Raw genomic sequence first — 17,014 nt, 5'->3', positions numbered from 1 at the left:
TGAAGATCCTACAAATTTTTAACAAATGCCAAACTTTCATCTCCCCCTCCCCACTTCTGCTCTCTGGCTGTAACTCTGCAAACCCATTTACCACAACTCTCCTCCTCCCCAGCTCTGAAGTCCTAGATGGAATCCCAGTCACTGGAGCTCCTGGCCTTCACCATGGCATCAGGTGAGTCCCGAGCCTCTGCCACAGCCTTGTCCTCTTTCAAAACCAATCCAACCACTCACCTGGATCAGGGAGCGCATGTTGGCAAAGTGGGTGTCCATAGCACCTCCATTGGGAAAGTTCTGGCTCATCCTCTTCATCAGGTGGCTGAAGCAGCTGTAGGCCAGCTGATCTGCAGGGACAACACAGACACTCAGTGCTGCAGGGACTTGAACCAAAATAACAAACTGCAGGGCCTGGGAAAAACAGGATCTTCCCCTTTGCTGTTCCCTAATCCCAGGATTTAGATGAAACAGAGGTTGGTACCTGACTCTGGACCATTTTTACTCATTAAGTTTCAAAGAACCCAGCCTGCAGTTGACTTTTCAGCTTCAGCAACTGCCAGAACACAGTAATTTTACTAAATTGAGTAATATTTAATCTGGAAGTCAGTAAGTGAACAGGGCAGCCCCGAGATACTAATGTCAGCCATCTCAACAACAGCCACAGGTGGAGAAAAGACAAAACAGAGAAAACAGCCCTGGTTAAGGCAGAAACTCCTTCTGAAACAGCATTTCTAAGGGAAGACCTCACTAAGGATACCAGCATGTCCCAAAGGAAAAGCCTTCCTACCATTGTCAAGGATAACCATCAAAGGAGCCAGGAGGTCACACATGCCTTGGACATAACCAACTTCTAGGTGCTCCCAGACATAGCTGTGGAAAGAAGAAATCCTTGTATTGAAGGATGATTCTATATGTGAGATCAAATCCTAAGGAGCTGCTGAACATGTGAGTCCCAGAACTTTCTGACAGCTCCATCCCAGAGCATTTCACAGCCCTTTACTGTTTGCTGCCTCGATAGAGGGGTCAACCCTCACACACACACCCTGCATCTCAGTGGTTTGGGAAAAAACAGCTGACAAAGGCTCAACAGTCTATGGAAAAAGCCCAGATTTGTTAAAGGTACCTGGGCTTTTGCTTTTTTTTTTTTCTTTTTTCCACTAAGTGGAATTTTGCTCTCTTTTCTGACTGCTAAAGTCTATGACACTTTCTGCTTTAAGGGTGTGTAGCTGAACCACCTTCACTGCAATTTGTACTCCCAGAAGGGAAAACAACTTTCTGTTGTTTCCAGCTGCTGTCAGTGGTCAGACAGTGGTTTGACTGGTTGGATTTGTAGAGCTGGGCTTTCTGTCTACTTACACACGTCCCTTAGCACTGTATGGATCTGGGCACAGTTACTGTCACCTTCACAGCACACCCTCAGAGCATGGATGTATTATCCTGGTCAGGAGAAACCCAAACCTCTTAGGACATTCAGAGGATAGTTCTCTAAAACAGGGTCTGCCTCTGGGGAGAATCTTCTCAAGCTTGCATTCCAGACTTGGACCTGTGCTCTAAGCTGCCATTCCTCCTTCTTACAAGTTCTTTTAAGTTCATTAGTGAAAATTTTTGTAGACTGTTATTTGCATATTATTATAGTTTATAGATGATTTTATGGATTGTGACATAAATGTGAAAGTGGTGGGTTTACAAGTTCATTACCTGCACATGACATTTCGGAGCTTCTCCAGGTTCTCGGCAGTAAAATACCAGTAATTCCGGTCACATCTCTGGACATCTTTATCAATTCTGTGCAAATTTAAGGCAACAGTGTCCAATAACTCTATCTAGAAAAGAGAAGTTTTAGTTAGATCTGCTGAGCTTAGAGCACTCTCAGGACTTTGTGCAGATTTGCTCTGAGAATCACCAAACCAAAACCAGTACAATTACACTCTGGGCAGATGAGGACATCAAAATGCTCGATTACTGTCAAAAATGCCAAGCAAAACACATTTGTTTTCACTGAAAAATGTGCCAAGCCTGTCCTACTTCCAGATGGTTATATCCAGCTAAACAACTTCAGCAGAGAGAGGCAAAGACTGAGCTGCTAATCTGTTGACTGCAACAGTAATAGAGGTGGTGGCATCTTGAATATAGATTTAAGTTGTGGTTCAGTTTGATTAAATGTGGGGTTTAGCTTGAATTAAATGACACTGGAGTCTTACAACTGGTGTGTTGTCCACACCCCCAGCCCCTGGAAAATTTTAATTGCTAGAAATGTGCCACTTGTTTGTCTTGCCCTCTCACTTAAAAAATGACAAATTTTTCTTGCTGTCTTATTTCAAATCTAGCTCAAAATCCAGATGAAAAGATTTGGATGCAAAAACCCTCAGTTATCATCCCACCAGCTGTAGTTCTAGTTGGGCATTGTCTCTCATTAAATCCTATCTGAAAAAGTACAAGTCTTTGCTAAAAAAGCAATTCTGTGCAGAGAGCTGTTGGTACTGCAGTTGTGACTTACTGTGTAGGATGCAGCACAGACAGAAGCCACATCCATTAAATAATCCACCTGGGAACACAGCTGCTCCTCTGAGACAGAGTCTTGAGACTGCAGCACCACTGCCTTGGCTCTCTGCACCCGTGGTGTGCCGGGGTCAGTCCTCCCCACCTCAGCACTGCCTTCTTCTTCAGCCCCTTCCTCGAAGGAGCCGCTCTGCCCGTCGTCAATGCTGGACAGGATGCCCGAGGCCACCGAGTAGTTCCTGGAGGAGGGGAGCCCTGAGTCGGGGGAGTCGAACTCCACGGCCACGGGCGCGGGCGTGTCGGGCGGCACCGCCGGGAACGGGGGCTCGTCCTGCCCTTTGGGCTCCTGCTCCACTGAGTCCGTTTCATCCACAGATATGAACACCTGGGACATGCAAAACCAGAAACACGCTCTCAGAGTAGCGATCGTTTGCTCTGTGCTGGGCTTGACTGAGGGACCTGCAAGGGAGAGACCTGCGGAGCTAATCCTCTGTGAGAGAGGATCTTCCTAAGAGGGTGAACCTGAAAGCCCCTTAGGCAGGTCCTGCTTAAGAACAGCTACAGCCTTCCCAAAATTCCAACCTAGCCTTCACTCTATCCTAGAGGCACTACAGCTCCAATCTCTGCACAGGATCCAGGCTGATGGAGCTGTGCTAACCTCCATCTCTGCTTCCCGGGGCTGCAGCTCTGCGAATGCCCAGTGCTGCCCACAGCAGATGGTGAGTGGGAAGGGAGTACCTACATCGTTGCTGATGGTGGAGTCCCTGTGGATGAGCCGCTGGACGTGGCTGTCGATGCTGCTGCCCGACGAGAACTTGGCCAGCGTGGCCGAGTGCGACTCCTTCTCTCGCTGCTTCACAACGACCTCGCAGGCCTTCCACTCTGCCATCACCTTCTGGTACTGCAGAGCGATGTCTGCGTCCACCTGCAGGCACACAGACACGTCCTGAGCTGCTGCTGCCCTGGAGAGAAGGCATTAGCACCGGGAGGAAGCCAGGAGGGAGAGGTCTAAGGCAAGTGCTGCACTGTGCATGGCCAGACCCACCTGCGCTGGTCCCACAGTAATAAAACAGATCTTTGCTTTCAGTGGCTTTCTCTGTTGAAAGACAGACACAGAAACTCCCCTAGAGCTATTAAGGGACATGCAGTAATTTTATTACTCTGTCACTTGTCAAGAGCTGAAGAGAAACCACAATTGTGAGATGGCTCCAGGCTCTGGACTCTGCTGGCTGAGCTGCTACCCAAGTGTTCATGCTAAGAGCTGCAGGCTATTTGTCACTTGAGGTAGCTGTCGAGTCATAAATCATAAAATACAAGTTAGTGGAGGGCTGGAGAACAGCCATGTCTGGGAGCACCCCAGATACTGATGGACAACTGCAAAAATACCATCAGAAGGCAAAGATGATAAATCACCTGTGATGACTTCAGTTAAGGACACGAGGAGTTCCCTGTACATGCAGGTGTTATGACTGTTTTCATGTCATTCATTTAACAGACTCTTACATCCAGTGTAAGCTTCAGTCCCCACAGCCCATTCCTTTGAGGAGTCAGTTATTACTGTTGTTCACTACTGGTGTTGAGTAGCTCCTTAGAATTCCAGGTAAGTTTGGAGCATCCCTGTGTTAGTATGGTACAAACACAGGGAAGAAAATCCTCTATAGCAGCCTGAATTCTGCAGATCAGATCTTTTCTATCTTGCATCATCTCTTTATGAATTTACTGTAATTCCTGACATACAAACAGGCTCCATTATTTATGTCTTCTTGCCAATCTGCTGTGTTCCAGCTGTACACATGTAACAAAGACCAACCCTTGCTATTGAGAAAACAAAACCTACTCTCTGCAAAGGTGATTCCCATTCCTGGGAAGCTGTGCTCACCTGGTCCATCTCTTTCTTGGCCATCCCGAATTTGTAGTGACCCAACAAGAACGGCCACACTTCCTTCCGAATCTCGTGCTGCACCCCGCCATAGTAAACTCTCCTCAGTAATTCCAGTTCCTTGTAGTTCTACAGCAGCCAGGAGAAAGAGGTGTTGAAGGCAATATATCTGTATTTTCCTCAGGCACACTCAAAGACACTTCACACCGAGTACACAGACAGTGAAACACAGGCAGGGCACTAGACAGATTTTGCAGCTTGATTCAAGCCTTAGCTCAAATCCAGTGAAATATCCCATGAAAATAATCTAACTTGGAATAGACTGGAGTCATCATGAGATCAGTTGCTTTGAAGTTAATTCAGATCTTTGCCATCATCAGAGAAGCAAAGGAGAGATTTTAAGAATCAACTCATTCTTACAAGACAGAGAAGTGGTCCTGTGGAGGGCAGAAAACACCTCTAATATTTCTTGGGGCCCATTCCAAGTGCTTCCATGCCCAGGGCAGTTGTGTATGGAGCTGAACATAAAGGTGTTGCGTTACTGACCTTCTTGTCCTTCTGGTACTTGCTCCAGACCTCCTTGGTGAGGCCCCCTGCGGCGCTGCAGGGCCGGTCCGGGGGGACGATGTTGTGGTTCACCAGGGCCGAGAGGTGGGTCCGCACCGTCGACAAGTGCCGGCAGTGGGCCAGCCCTGGGGAATGGTCATCTGTGAGCAGTGCCCAGCCCCTGGGACAGTAACCCTGCCACCACCATCCTGTGTGAACTGAACACTGCACGGTGTCACAGCGGGGAATTACAACAGAGCCGAAGATGAAACAGATCCTACACAGACCAGTAAAATCCAAGGAGCCGTTACGCTGCCATGGCAAACTGCATTCTGTCTGCACATCCCTTCACCCACTGCCATCTGCAGAACCCACAAGATACTGGCATTATGAAGCTGTGACACTGGAGTCACATCCACCCTACTGCCTGGAGCTTTTCTGACTCACAGCAATGAAGTTGGGGTGGGGCTGCTTTCTAAACCAAACATCCCATGTTGTTTAGATAAGCATAAAGATACCGGATATAAGAAGCTTCACTCACATCCATAAAAGGCTCTGGAAATGATCTGCCTCTTCATGCTTTCACACAACATCTTTAGTGGAGTTCTGTGGAGAGGCATCAACAGGACAATGGCAGGTTGTGAGGAGAGAGAGCATCAGGAATTTCATGCTGATCCCTATGTCCTACACACAGCAATTCTTTCTCTGCACCAAGATTTATTTAGTTAAAGGACGCAAATTCCACTTTTTAAAGCATTTTCCCCACCAACATTTTGGCCCCAAACAGATTCCCCTGGCACATGCAGCCACTGCTGCAGGTACACTGTAAAGGTCCAGGTCAAATGAGGTGAACTGTTGTCCTTCATTGTAATTGTTAATGACTTGTTACAGATAATGCTTCCAGAGCTGAAGTTGTTACACTAGACAAAAGAACCAGATGCAATTTTTCTATCAAAATGCAACTGGAGAGTAGATTAATAGGTTAGTTCTATAAATTAAATTTATTGCTTTTAAGTCCATCTTTTTACGTTAGAAACTACTTGAAAATTGTTACTCTGGTGCTGCAACCACTCAAACCTTCCTGGTTTTACCTGTGGCATGCACACAGTCCCCTGGGAAAGCTCTCTGCACAGCTTGCTCACCGGTCGTGGATGCAGTTGCAGCAGCTGGGAATGTCGTAGGGAGAGCTGCCTGTGGAGCAGGACACACAGGAGGAGCCCTGGCTGCAGTGCTCCAGCTGCCAGGAGAGCAGGTTTGCCCCAAAGCCTTGCATCTCTATCATCTCACCACTGTCTGCAGAAAAACCAAACAAGACAGCAGCACATCAGCCTTTTCCCTTCTTTCCTCCTCTTCCTTCTGTGCATTCTGAGGGTTCATGCTTTACTTCTCAGCAGGCTCTGAACCTTGATTCCAGAAACAGGAGAGCAGCATCCTCAGAATCACTGCTCTGGGCACAGCTGGACCTGCTGCATGCTGAGCAGGGGCCCTTCCCAGGAAGCCAAATCCCTTCACCATTTCCCCCTCTCTTGCCCATGCACATCCCAGTTCATGTTTCAAAAGAGAAAAGGGTGCTGCAGTGACAACTGAGCTGGCTCTTGTGTAATGCTATGGAAATGGTATTTATGGCCAGAAGAGATCATCTAGCCCAACCTTCTATTTAATTCAGGCCTCAGAATTTCATTTTGCAGTTCCTGGAATCAGCCATGGAACTGCTGGTCCAGCTGGAGTGAAAGTTGAAGCATGAAAGAATTAAGACAAACCAAGTCAGTTACTTTCAGAAGATGCTTCTTTCCCCCTCAGAACCAGATCCTATAAAATATTCAGCACAAAAGGACAGTTCCAGTCCTGCTAAAGTCCACACCAAGTTGATAAAAGGATACTCTGCAGGAATATGGGATCCAACAGTACAATGCAGCTTCCTGAGCTATCCCTGCTCCACCAAATCTATTTGCCTTTTTAACCAGCTTCAAGAAGGCAACTCAAAAAATCAGCAGTTTCCTTCAGAAAGCTTGGCTTCAGTTCTTCAGCCTTTCCAACTGCCATTTGAGCACGTGGGCTTTTTGGTTTATAATAAATAACTGGCCTTTCAGCTCACCCATGATTAAAATTAAGGCAAATACCATGATTTATGTCATAAAGTATGTCACTAAATTAACATTTATAAGCAAAATCCAGTCCCCTGGGCCGTGCTTTTCAAACAGACATTTATTGGGAGGGGGGGCAATTCCAAACCATCTCATGCATTTTAAATCAAGGTAGCACAAAGCATTTTTGGAGTGTCTATTAGAAAATGGGCAGAGGTGAGGAAGGAGTGGAGTAAAACCATTTGTTAACAGAAAAAGCACAGGCTCATGCGGAAGCAATGTGTGTTCCACTACACAAAACAAAGTGTGATGCAAAAATGCTCTTCACCTTAATTCTTCAGGAAGGAGCTGAATGACCCAGTATTTATTGCAGTTTCTTATTGGGTTCAAATAAAAACCACTGGATAAACATTTTTAGATCATTTTTGCCTCCCCTCTACAGACAGGAAAAGTGGGTTTTTCAGTTTTAATTTTTTATTCCGTTTTTTAGAGAAAAAAGGAAAGAACCCCACAGAACCTAAAGATTCAGATGAAAGGTACCTGAATTAGTGAAGAATTAGAGTGAACAGCATCTTTTATTTAATTATAGTGGTATTATCTGTAACTTCAGCTACATGCAAAAGTCGAGCATGTTGCAAAATGTCAAAGCAAATGGCTGCAAACCTGCTACAACAGTGTTGTCATTATGGAACAGGGCTGCTGGCCAGGCAGGCTAGTCCAGCAGACACATCCCTAACTCTGCCATCCCCTTCAAGATTAAATAAGCAAAAGCAGACACCTGACAGCCACTCTAGTGGGATAACTTAAAGTTTCCATCATCTGACTAAATTGTGTTCTTATGCTTTAGACCAGTTGGCTCTTAAGGTGTACGTGGCAGAGTTAAATGTTCTTCCTTCCCATTACTGCCCTATCCAGGCATGATCAGTTAGGACACACTGAAACTTCCTAAAACAGCATCTTTTTTCAGGGGGAACACTCTATTTTCAGACCTTCTTTCCATCCATGCTTTCCAAGAACTCTTCATTAACTTGGTCTGGGTTTTATCAGTTTCCAGGGGCTGCTCCCTTGGGATAAGTGTGTGGGCAGCCTAGAGGAATTGAGGAGGATCTCCTTGAACACCTGTTCATGCCTTGTCTAAGCAGAACTTCAGCACTGTACAGAGATGCAGGGCAATCAGCATCTCCTGCAGTCAGTCCCACCAGCCCAGGGCCAACATCACTTGGAACCAAAATCACTGCTCCACTATTTAAAGGTGTAAGAGAAAGCAAGGACTTCTCAGAATCCAGAACTACACTACTGGACCACAAATGCACACACTTCTTGAGAATACCAACTTAAATAATCTGTTATGGATTGTTTTAGGAAAATAAATAGGTGACAGATTTGTGGAGGGTGGTGGAGAGTCTCACCTCCTGAAGCCCATCCAGCCTATGGATGCAAGTGAAATGAAAGCACTGACCCCAGAAAGGCATTGCATCTCCATACAACCTTCTCTCACACCTCTGCTGCCTCTCAGAGGTGTCCAGAGTGGCCTCGTGTACCCAAACCACCCCTGGGCTGACACTGTCCCTCCCCACACTCCTGCCCTCTCCTGCCCACGCAGGCACATCCATTCCTGGCCCTGCCCAGCACGTCACTGCTCCTGCTGCACTGGTTCTGCCCCAGTGCTGCAACCCAAGGCTGCCCTCCCCACTCTGTGCATGACCAGCTCCTGGAGGGAGAACACAGAGAGCTGTTACACTCCCTCCATAGGAGAACCTGCTCTAGTGTCCAGCCTTTAGGAAAGGAAACCTCTGGAAAGAGAAGGGGTTTGCCTGTTCAGCAGCACACACGTCAAAGGAGAGGGAGGATGCTGCTCCCACTCCCACAGGCTGTGAGCACATTCCCAGCCTCTCTGCACAGTCCCCTCCATCTCCAGAGCCCACGGTGTACGTGAAATGTTCTTCCCTGCAATAATGCCAACACTGTTGTATGCATCAGTGGAAGGAGCTGCAAGGGAGCTCTGGGACACAGGGGAGGAGGATAAAAACCTTTCATCCTATTAGGAGCTGTGAGGTTCCGAGAGCAGATCATTGATAGCATTGCGTGTAGCTTATCTTCCTCCTCCTCATCATCGTCAACAGAGGTAGAGCGGCTGGCAGCTAAGTGGTGGTAGTTAATAGTTACTGCTCAAAGAAAATAGTGAAAGAGGAGCATAAGAAGAGAGAACTCCATTCTGTGGGAAAGCTCAAAAGGACATGGTCAGCAAAGATAAAGGACCTGAATCCTGCCCTCTTCTCGAGGGTACAAGCTCCTGTAAACAGGTATGAAAAATGAGTTTCTTACAGAAAAAAGCAGCTCCACCAAACTCAGGGCAGCCTTTGAGTGTGCACAGGCTGTGAGAGCACACGTGTCACATCATGGCAAGGGAGAAAGCTCCCAGTGCCTGCAGCAGCTGAGTGTGCTTTTCAGCAAAGCTCTGCAAGAGTTCTTGGCTCCAACTAGCTCCTGTCCTTCACCCTGCCCTCATGGGCAGCAAACCTTGGCTCCCCAGCTCTGCCTGGTCCTGCAGACACGTGGGACCCCGCAGCAGGGCCAGCCCCTCTGCCTGGCACAGGACCCACAGGTCTGTGCCCAGTGTGCCCCTGGACTCTGCAGTCCTCTCCATCCAGGCAAAGGCAGAACATGCTCTGCTGGTGTGTGCATGGACTTCTCTGTGCCAGCCCAGAAGCCCCAGCACAGCCTGGCCACCACTGTGGTCCAGTCCCCGGGGTGAGGAGGGTACAGTGGAGATTCCTGGTTTTTCAGCTGCACTAAGTCCCAACAGGAGCAGTAACTCCAAATCCCCTGTAAACTTTAGGGTCTGATCTTCTGGGGAAATTCTTGCTCCTTTGTCAAGGGGAATAAAACCAAACATGCTGTTTGAGAACTAACTCAAATGCCTTCTTGCATGTAAGGAATTTGTATTCACTGATGACATGAGGTGGTTTGGTGCTTGGGAATTCATTAATTTCCTTGGAAGGGCCTTTATTTATCCATTGTTAAACTTAGAAGTTCTTGCTTCTAAGCCAGGAAAACTCAGCCCAAGGGGTTCTTGGAGTACTGTAGGAGTTAAGTTTTATGGGGTTTTTTTCCTAATACAACAATATAAGCAAGCAGTGTGGCCAGTAAAAATATCCTCACTTGGGGAGCAAAGCTGCTCTTGGCTAGTCAAGCAATCTTTTTGGTTTTAGTTTGCAAGCCCAGGGGAGTATTTTGAAAACTTCCTCTGCAAAATACAGAGTAAATATAAATAAAATTCCCCACCTCGACTCCATTCCTAAGATAACAAGTCCCACTGCATTAAGGAAACCTAAGCTGTACGTGTTGATCACAATTATCTCCTCAGTGCAATTCTGTGATAGGGTTTCCCCCTCCACCCCCCAAAAACCTGCCTTGTCTGTTACCTCCAGGTACTTCCCAGGTTTATCAGATGTTTCATTTGGGTTTTTGTTTGTTTGTTTTAAACAAAGCTGAACAAAGGCACTCACTGTTGTCGTGTTTGTGTCCGGGATAGATAATTCTGAACACGTAGTCTGTGGACGTGTCCTCAGCTGGCCCCTCCTCCATGTCCACGGATTTATTGCTGTTCCGCTTTCGAAGCTTTGGAAATACCTTACCCTAGAGAAAAGAATGATTCCATGCATTCAGCTACGAGTGACTGACAGAGTACAACAAACTAGTACTGCAGACCTCTAGCATTATAAGCCTTCAAACTTTCAATGATGGGAGGAGGTGAGGGAGAAAATGTGGAGTCATACACAGCAAGTGGCTCAGGGGCACGGACATGATTTTCTGTGCACTGTAAACCAGCCTTTTCTTGTAATCTGTGGGAGCTGGGCACCCCAAGCCTCCAGCAGCAGCTCTGTCCCAGTCCATCCCAGTCTGGTTCCTCCCACCTGGCTGTGTTTTGATACAACAGCAGACTCCAGTTCATTGCTCAATGGGGCAATGAAGGTATGAACAATTTTTATAGACTATCTGTATAAGAATCAAATTTGACTAAATGGAGTTATTTTGCCTCCCACTTTACTATAAAGCAGCTGGAAATGAATGCCCAGACCTTGTGGATCAGGCACATTAAGACCAGCCCCACCTACTCCAACAGCCCACCAGAAAAGACAGTACCTTGCCCTGCTGGGACCACAGTGGTGGCTCCAGCTGACCACGAGGCAGGAGACCATTTTCCAGACAGGACAGGAAGGCGAGGAGGTGCCCTCCTTGGGGGAAGTGCAGTGGAGGCTTCTGAGTTCCATCCTGGCTCACCAAGACTAATGTCCATCTGCTTTCTGCTGCAAAGAAGGACAAGGGGAGTCCAGACTGTTACACTAGAACCTCTATTTTCTACTCTTACTTTCTAAATGGATTTTTTTGGTGATCATCTCTAAGTAGTTCACTAAACCTCTGTAAGACACAGTGTGATCTAGGGATGATCTCAGCCCTTTAGTCTCAAAGAATCTCAAGATACAAGCAAGCTGTGACAGGCCTCCTGCAGTTGTCAGCCTCTATCAGCTGGGATTGCAGGTTTTAACACTCATTCCCACACATCCATAACGAGTCAGAGGTGTTCCTGACACTGAGAGAGAAAAAGACATAGTTCAAGTGGCTCTCCTGCTTATGTATTTTAAAGCAAAATATTTAAACTGTCTTCTAAAACAGGCTCTTAGTTCAAGAAGTCCTTCAGTCCAATTGTAACTCAAATATGACTCAAATAAAATTTCTAAATGTTCTATGTCTTTGCTCTGTGATTCTGACTTGAGGCTTGTGGTCAGGAGAGCAGTGGGAGAGAAGTGGCATTCCAGATTCTCCCTCCACTGAGCAGAATGGGCTCGTGAGCTCTGGGTGGTCCGAGGGTGACAGAGGGTGGCCTGGTTACACACATGCTCTTTCTACAGGCTGATGATCCCACTGTGGACAAGGCTGACAGGCCTGCTTTTCCCCCCTTCCTTTCTTGAAATGCTCAGTGGATGGGGGTCTGTGCTTACAAAGCCAAAGCTTCCATGTTTAACATCTGACAGCTTCCTGTAAGTGCAGTTCTGCACAGACATCCAGAAAAGCCCAACACACAGAAAAGCCAAAGCACAGAAATCAGCTGACACTGGAGTGCTGGCACAGGAGCCTCACTGGGCCCTTCAGTGAAGGCAGCTGAAGATGAAAAAGCGTTTGTTCATAACAACCCCTAAGAGGCACCACATAAACTGGCAGCAGCATTACCATTCCCTGGCAGGGAGGGCTCTGGGGGACACAGGAGAGGACGGGTCATGCTTACGTTGCTGGTGGCAGTGGATGCAGACAATCTGGCTCAGTGGCACTATCAGTGCGTAGTCCCAGTAAACACTAAGAGGGAAGGAAAGTGCAGGAAACATTGGTTTTTCCATATTCATTAATGTGCTATGAAAAATACACATGAAGTTTTAGAAAAAGAATGGTGTGGATTAAGCATCTGAGAGCATGGTTCTGGGGTTGAAGAAGCATTCCCTGAGGAGACATACCTGCCTGGTGCAAGACTACCTGTCTTCCTACTGAAGCAAAATCCCAAATCCAATGAATAACTGATCTAAGGAAAGACAATGACATTGCAGGTCTCTCTTCTGAGGCTGAGATCAGCCACAGGTGCCAAGTGATTTGGGACCTTCTGAAAGGATGTACAAGAATTCTAATGACAGAAGGTTGTGTTGAGCCTTTTCTCCTGAACACGTGGAAGAGCAGGCTTTTGTTTTCCCTTAGAAAAGGTCTTATATCCAAATGCAGGACAGGACCCTTGGAAAGTTGCTTCATCTGTGACAAAACAGGAACAGAACCCAAGCTGTCCAACACCTCAACTCAGGCACTATTCAGAAGTCCTTCCATTAAATCAGCCTTGTTTCACTTATGTCATGGTGTCAAGTATACAAGGAATAAACACTGTGAATGCTTCCCATCTTTCCTGAGTGTAATGAATACCTTTTCTCCAGCTCTGAATCTCCAAGGGTTCCATTCATCAACTGGTTTGGAGTCCATTTTAATGTCAAATTATCTGCTGACTGATGAAGGGAGAGATACCCAGGAATTGCTTCCAGGTCATCTTTCTGTTCACAGAAGCAACAAACAGACAACCCAGGTGACTAAAGTGCACAAAGTACCTCTAGAAGTTATATGTTCCAGTGTTCCTATGCCCCATAAATTCCAGGGGTGCATTATCTGGGAACTGCTGAGGGAAACCTTAACAACAAAAGTACTGGTATTTAATATTACTACTAGAAAGAGGGGGAAATCACAATAGAATCACTGGGTTTATGAAATATGGTCCAGTATGTTTGTTCCTGCCTACAGGCCCACTTCACACTCACACTGGGCAGGCAGTGAAAGCATCTGTCATGTGCTAATCTCCCTCAGCACAACAGAGTCAGGCAGGAAGGCAGCCCTGTCCTGAGCCCCTGACAAATCTGAGCTGCACCCTCTCCTACCCCACCGACTTCCCAAGCCAACGGCCCCAACCTGCCCAGGCTCACCGGCTGCACCAGGACGTTGTTCTTGCCGTACAGGAGGTGTGTCCGGGAGTTCTGGTGCAGGGACTCCACGTACTCCCTGGCTGAGGCAGCAAAGGGATCTTCGGACGTGCTCCCGCTGGAATGGCGCTTCCGGATCTGGCACAGACACACGGCCAGGGCACGTCAGGGGCACAGGGATGGCTGTACTGAGGGCAGGGGGACAGGGATGGCTGTACTGAGGGCAGGGCAGGGGGACAGGGATGGCTGTACTGAGGGCAGGGCAGGGGCACAGGGATGGCTGTACTGAGGGCAGGGCAGGGCACAGGGATGGCTGTACTGAGGGCAGGGCAGGGGGACAGGGATGGCTGCACTGGCAGGGCAGGGGGACAGGGATGGCTGCACTGGCAGGGCAGTAACCCAGGAACTGTGCCATTCAGACCAATCTCCACAGAGTGGAACTTCTTGTGGAGCCAGGAGACTTTGCAGAGAAATCACCTGAACTCTTACTCAGCCCTGAGCACAGCAGCTCAGGATCTCTTGTGAGTTACTTGGCCAGATCACAACTGTCAACAGCCACAGAATTTAGTGCTGGATCTCAAACTTTTCTACATTGAGACAAAGAGGACGCTGGGGCCCAAATGGACTTCTAATCTGTGATAAAGGCCCCATTACAGAACAGAAAGGGTGTTCCAGATTCAGATCTCTCCCTCATAGGGTTGTTTTTATTATCAACCTGTACCTTAACTCAGAAACAGCCACCCAGTAAATACCTACTCCCAGGGCTGGGCGCTTGGAGGGCGAGTCCTGGCGGCCGTGCACGCCCTGGATGCGGTGCCGCTGCACCAGCTCGTCGGCAGAAGGGTCTGTCCAGTAGTGATCAGCTGTCTTCAGCTTGGTGTACTCCAGAGCACAGGGACCAACTGGGAAAACAGCCAGCAGAGAAACCTGAGCCTGGTCACAAACACACAGTCCCATCCTGCTGGCTGAGCACTGAAGGTGGGATCTCCTTCTCCAGCCAAGTGAATATGAATGATCTCTGATCCTACAGGATCAGCCCATAATACAGACAACACATAGCAGGTCCTGTTACCTAGGGCTGTGTCAAAGTACTCCTGTAGGCCACAACACCCTGCCACAGCAGCATTAGCAGTTACAGTCTGCCAGCAAGCATTCAGTAAAAAGCCATTCCCTTTCTGTTTTCTGATCCAACCAAAAATTAATAATAAAAACAGATGACCAGTCTGTACTGGGCTTGTAAGCAACAAAACAACATCTTCTGAGTGGCTCTGTTATAAATAGCTAAACTACATGTGAGAGATAAAAATCATCTCTTGTAACAGTGTTATAATACAAAATGTTTTAAGAAACAATTTATTTTCTTCAGCATAAGAAGTAACTTTGCAAGAACTCACCCAGAAGAGAAGCCAGTATTGGGCCACAAACAGGATCTGCGAGTAAAGCTTCTTTCTCATAATATTTACTAGGAATAAAAGATCAGAGCCCAATTAAAAGTTGGGTTTGCAGCTAAAGAAGCCTTTTACAACACAGCGTGTCCCGAACTGTGTTTAAAGATCATTAAAACATATTGTAAGAATGCTATGGAGAAATTAATTCAGTTTATTTTAGACATCTGCTTTAGAAGCAGATAATTTCCTAAACTATATCAATAACATTGACTAGATCTCCACGGAGCATAAAAGGAGCCTGGAACCACTAATTCAATAAAACTACACCCCAGATTTCTACCTTTAACCAGTTGACCACCATCCCTCCTTTGGATGCACATTCTGCCCATGATCAGCTGTGATAATCCCAGGCAAGTCACCTCCTCTCAATATGCTCATTCTGCTTCATCTATTTTTTAACTGAGCTCTTGAGAGGTAAGAGCTTGCCTTGTGCTCAATGTGTTTACCCAGTATATTTGATCTGGGGCTTTGGGCACTATTGCAATATGGAGACAAACAATAACTCTCTGCAAGCAATTTTGTCCATTTTCCACAGAGACCAAACAATCCACACGTTCTTAAACACCTCTTTCATCTGTGAGGAATCACCTCGAAACACTGTCAAGAACAATGAACTGCTACAAATAGTAGCTCCTGCAGTGACCCCAAAGTCTTGCCATTACAGCAGGCAAAGCTGCCTTACCAAACCACACAGCCAAAAAATCCAAACACCCACATTTCTGGAATGCCACTGTCCTCTGTGGTCTGTTCACTAGGTGGGGCTCAAACTCTAAAGCACCTGCTCCTCCTCTAGGACAGAACAGCTGAAGGATGGGAACATGGAGCATTGGAGCAGTAATGTCAAAAATGCATGGCAACAAGCCTTAGGAAGAGGTTTGTTCTATTCACCAAATCAGGTTCTCAAAATCACACACCTGCAATTAAGGACCTGATCCTAACTCATCCAAAGGATGGGGAAGGCAGGAAGGTGAACACCTCCAGCACACAGTAATGGAAAAATTGAGAGCAAACTCTCTTAACTTGTCTCCTGGTGGATTACATGGCAAAGAAATGACAAAAACCTTGTGCCGTGTACCCACAGACACTGAGACAGCGACTGAAGTGCTTCCATTAGCTCTGGCTCTGCGACACAGCCAAGCCTCCCTCTGCCTCTGCTGCACACAGCTCATAAACCAAGCTGCTGTTACATGTCCCAGAGCAACAGTTTGCTTGAACAGCACAAAAACCCTTCTTCCATTCTCTTGCTTTTTAGTGGGAAGATACATCATGAAAATAAAGCTGATGACAAGGAAAACAGTAATGCAAACTTGGAAAATACTGTAAAAATAAGTTGCTCTGCCCCAGCTCTCGTCCTGGGCTTTGATGGGAAAGAATGTGTCCCCAGTGTGCACTGACAAGAGGACCCCTGCAAACAAACTGCAGTGGCAGCAGATGTACCTTTCTGGGACCACATTAAGCTTTAGGGTCCCTCCCTTTATCTTTTTATGGGAAACTGTCCCCAGTGTGCCCCATAAGTCTTCTGTATCATCAGTAATGGGAGGGCAGGAAGGGTAAGAGTTAAGAGCCACCCCTTGGGAAACCACAGCTGATCCTGGGCAGCAGGAAGCAATGACAGAACAGAGAGAACTTGTCTTTTCCTCTTAAGGAGTCCCTGTGGAATACATCCATAAAGCATTGATGCTCTTCTCTGGTTTTGCAAGGGAAGATTCATTTTACACAGAGCTTGACTTTTATAAAAAGGAAACATAATTCAAAGAACCTGTTTTCACAACCCTAAGGTTTTATGTCATTAACTCCTCCTGTTTTAATTTTCCCTTCTTTCATCTACAAAGGGCATCTTCCTCCCTGACATATTAAAGTTCCAAAGGATTATTTTCAACTCATGACCTATTAGAAGACATTCCTATTCCACTAAAATCTAGGTCCCATTAGAATCTGGGCACCTAATATACTTGAAGTTAGGGTTTTCAGCTGATTTCTGGAAAGCTGAATGTCTGTAACAGTTTTTGTAAGCCTGAAACACCATCATTGTTTAAAAACAAAAGTACATTTTTTTTA

General features: G+C 46.7%; 1 protein-coding gene across 10 annotated transcripts in view; it reads right to left on the bottom strand.

Moving 5' to 3' along the window:
- The window catches only part of SGSM2 (small G protein signaling modulator 2), a 41,204-nt gene that overhangs the window by 4,963 nt on the left and 19,227 nt on the right, over window positions 1–17,014 (bottom strand). For 2 of the 10 annotated variants that reach the window (XM_064678168.1, XM_064678172.1), the window contains exons 5-21: window positions 14,903–14,970; window positions 14,265–14,410; window positions 13,512–13,646; window positions 12,964–13,088; window positions 12,290–12,357; window positions 11,149–11,312; window positions 10,512–10,641; window positions 9,033–9,167; window positions 6,061–6,211; window positions 5,460–5,524; window positions 4,919–5,064; window positions 4,373–4,501; window positions 3,236–3,418; window positions 2,492–2,878; window positions 1,693–1,817; window positions 782–864; window positions 232–341 (exon numbers count right to left, since the gene is read on the bottom strand). In XM_064678168.1, the coding sequence (XP_064534238.1) occupies window positions 232–341; window positions 782–864; window positions 1,693–1,817; window positions 2,492–2,878; window positions 3,236–3,418; window positions 4,373–4,501; window positions 4,919–5,064; window positions 5,460–5,524; window positions 6,061–6,211; window positions 9,033–9,167; window positions 10,512–10,641; window positions 11,149–11,312; window positions 12,290–12,357; window positions 12,964–13,088; window positions 13,512–13,646; window positions 14,265–14,410; window positions 14,903–14,970 (2,350 nt within the window). The remainder of the gene's footprint in view (window positions 1–231; window positions 342–781; window positions 865–1,692; window positions 1,818–2,491; window positions 2,879–3,235; window positions 3,419–4,372; window positions 4,502–4,918; window positions 5,065–5,459; window positions 5,525–6,060; window positions 6,212–9,032; window positions 9,168–10,511; window positions 10,642–11,148; window positions 11,313–12,289; window positions 12,358–12,963; window positions 13,089–13,511; window positions 13,647–14,264; window positions 14,411–14,902; window positions 14,971–17,014) is intronic. The other 8 variants (XM_064678169.1, XM_064678173.1, XM_064678176.1 and 5 more) reach the window with 5 other exon arrangements.

The sequence above is a fragment of the Pseudopipra pipra genome, chromosome 21, assembly GCF_036250125.1.
Source record: "Pseudopipra pipra isolate bDixPip1 chromosome 21, bDixPip1.hap1, whole genome shotgun sequence".
NCBI classification, from domain to species: domain Eukaryota; kingdom Metazoa; phylum Chordata; class Aves; order Passeriformes; family Pipridae; genus Pseudopipra; species Pseudopipra pipra.
Note: the sequence above shows the minus strand (reverse complement) of the source record. Positions and strands in the feature narration are given on the sequence as shown.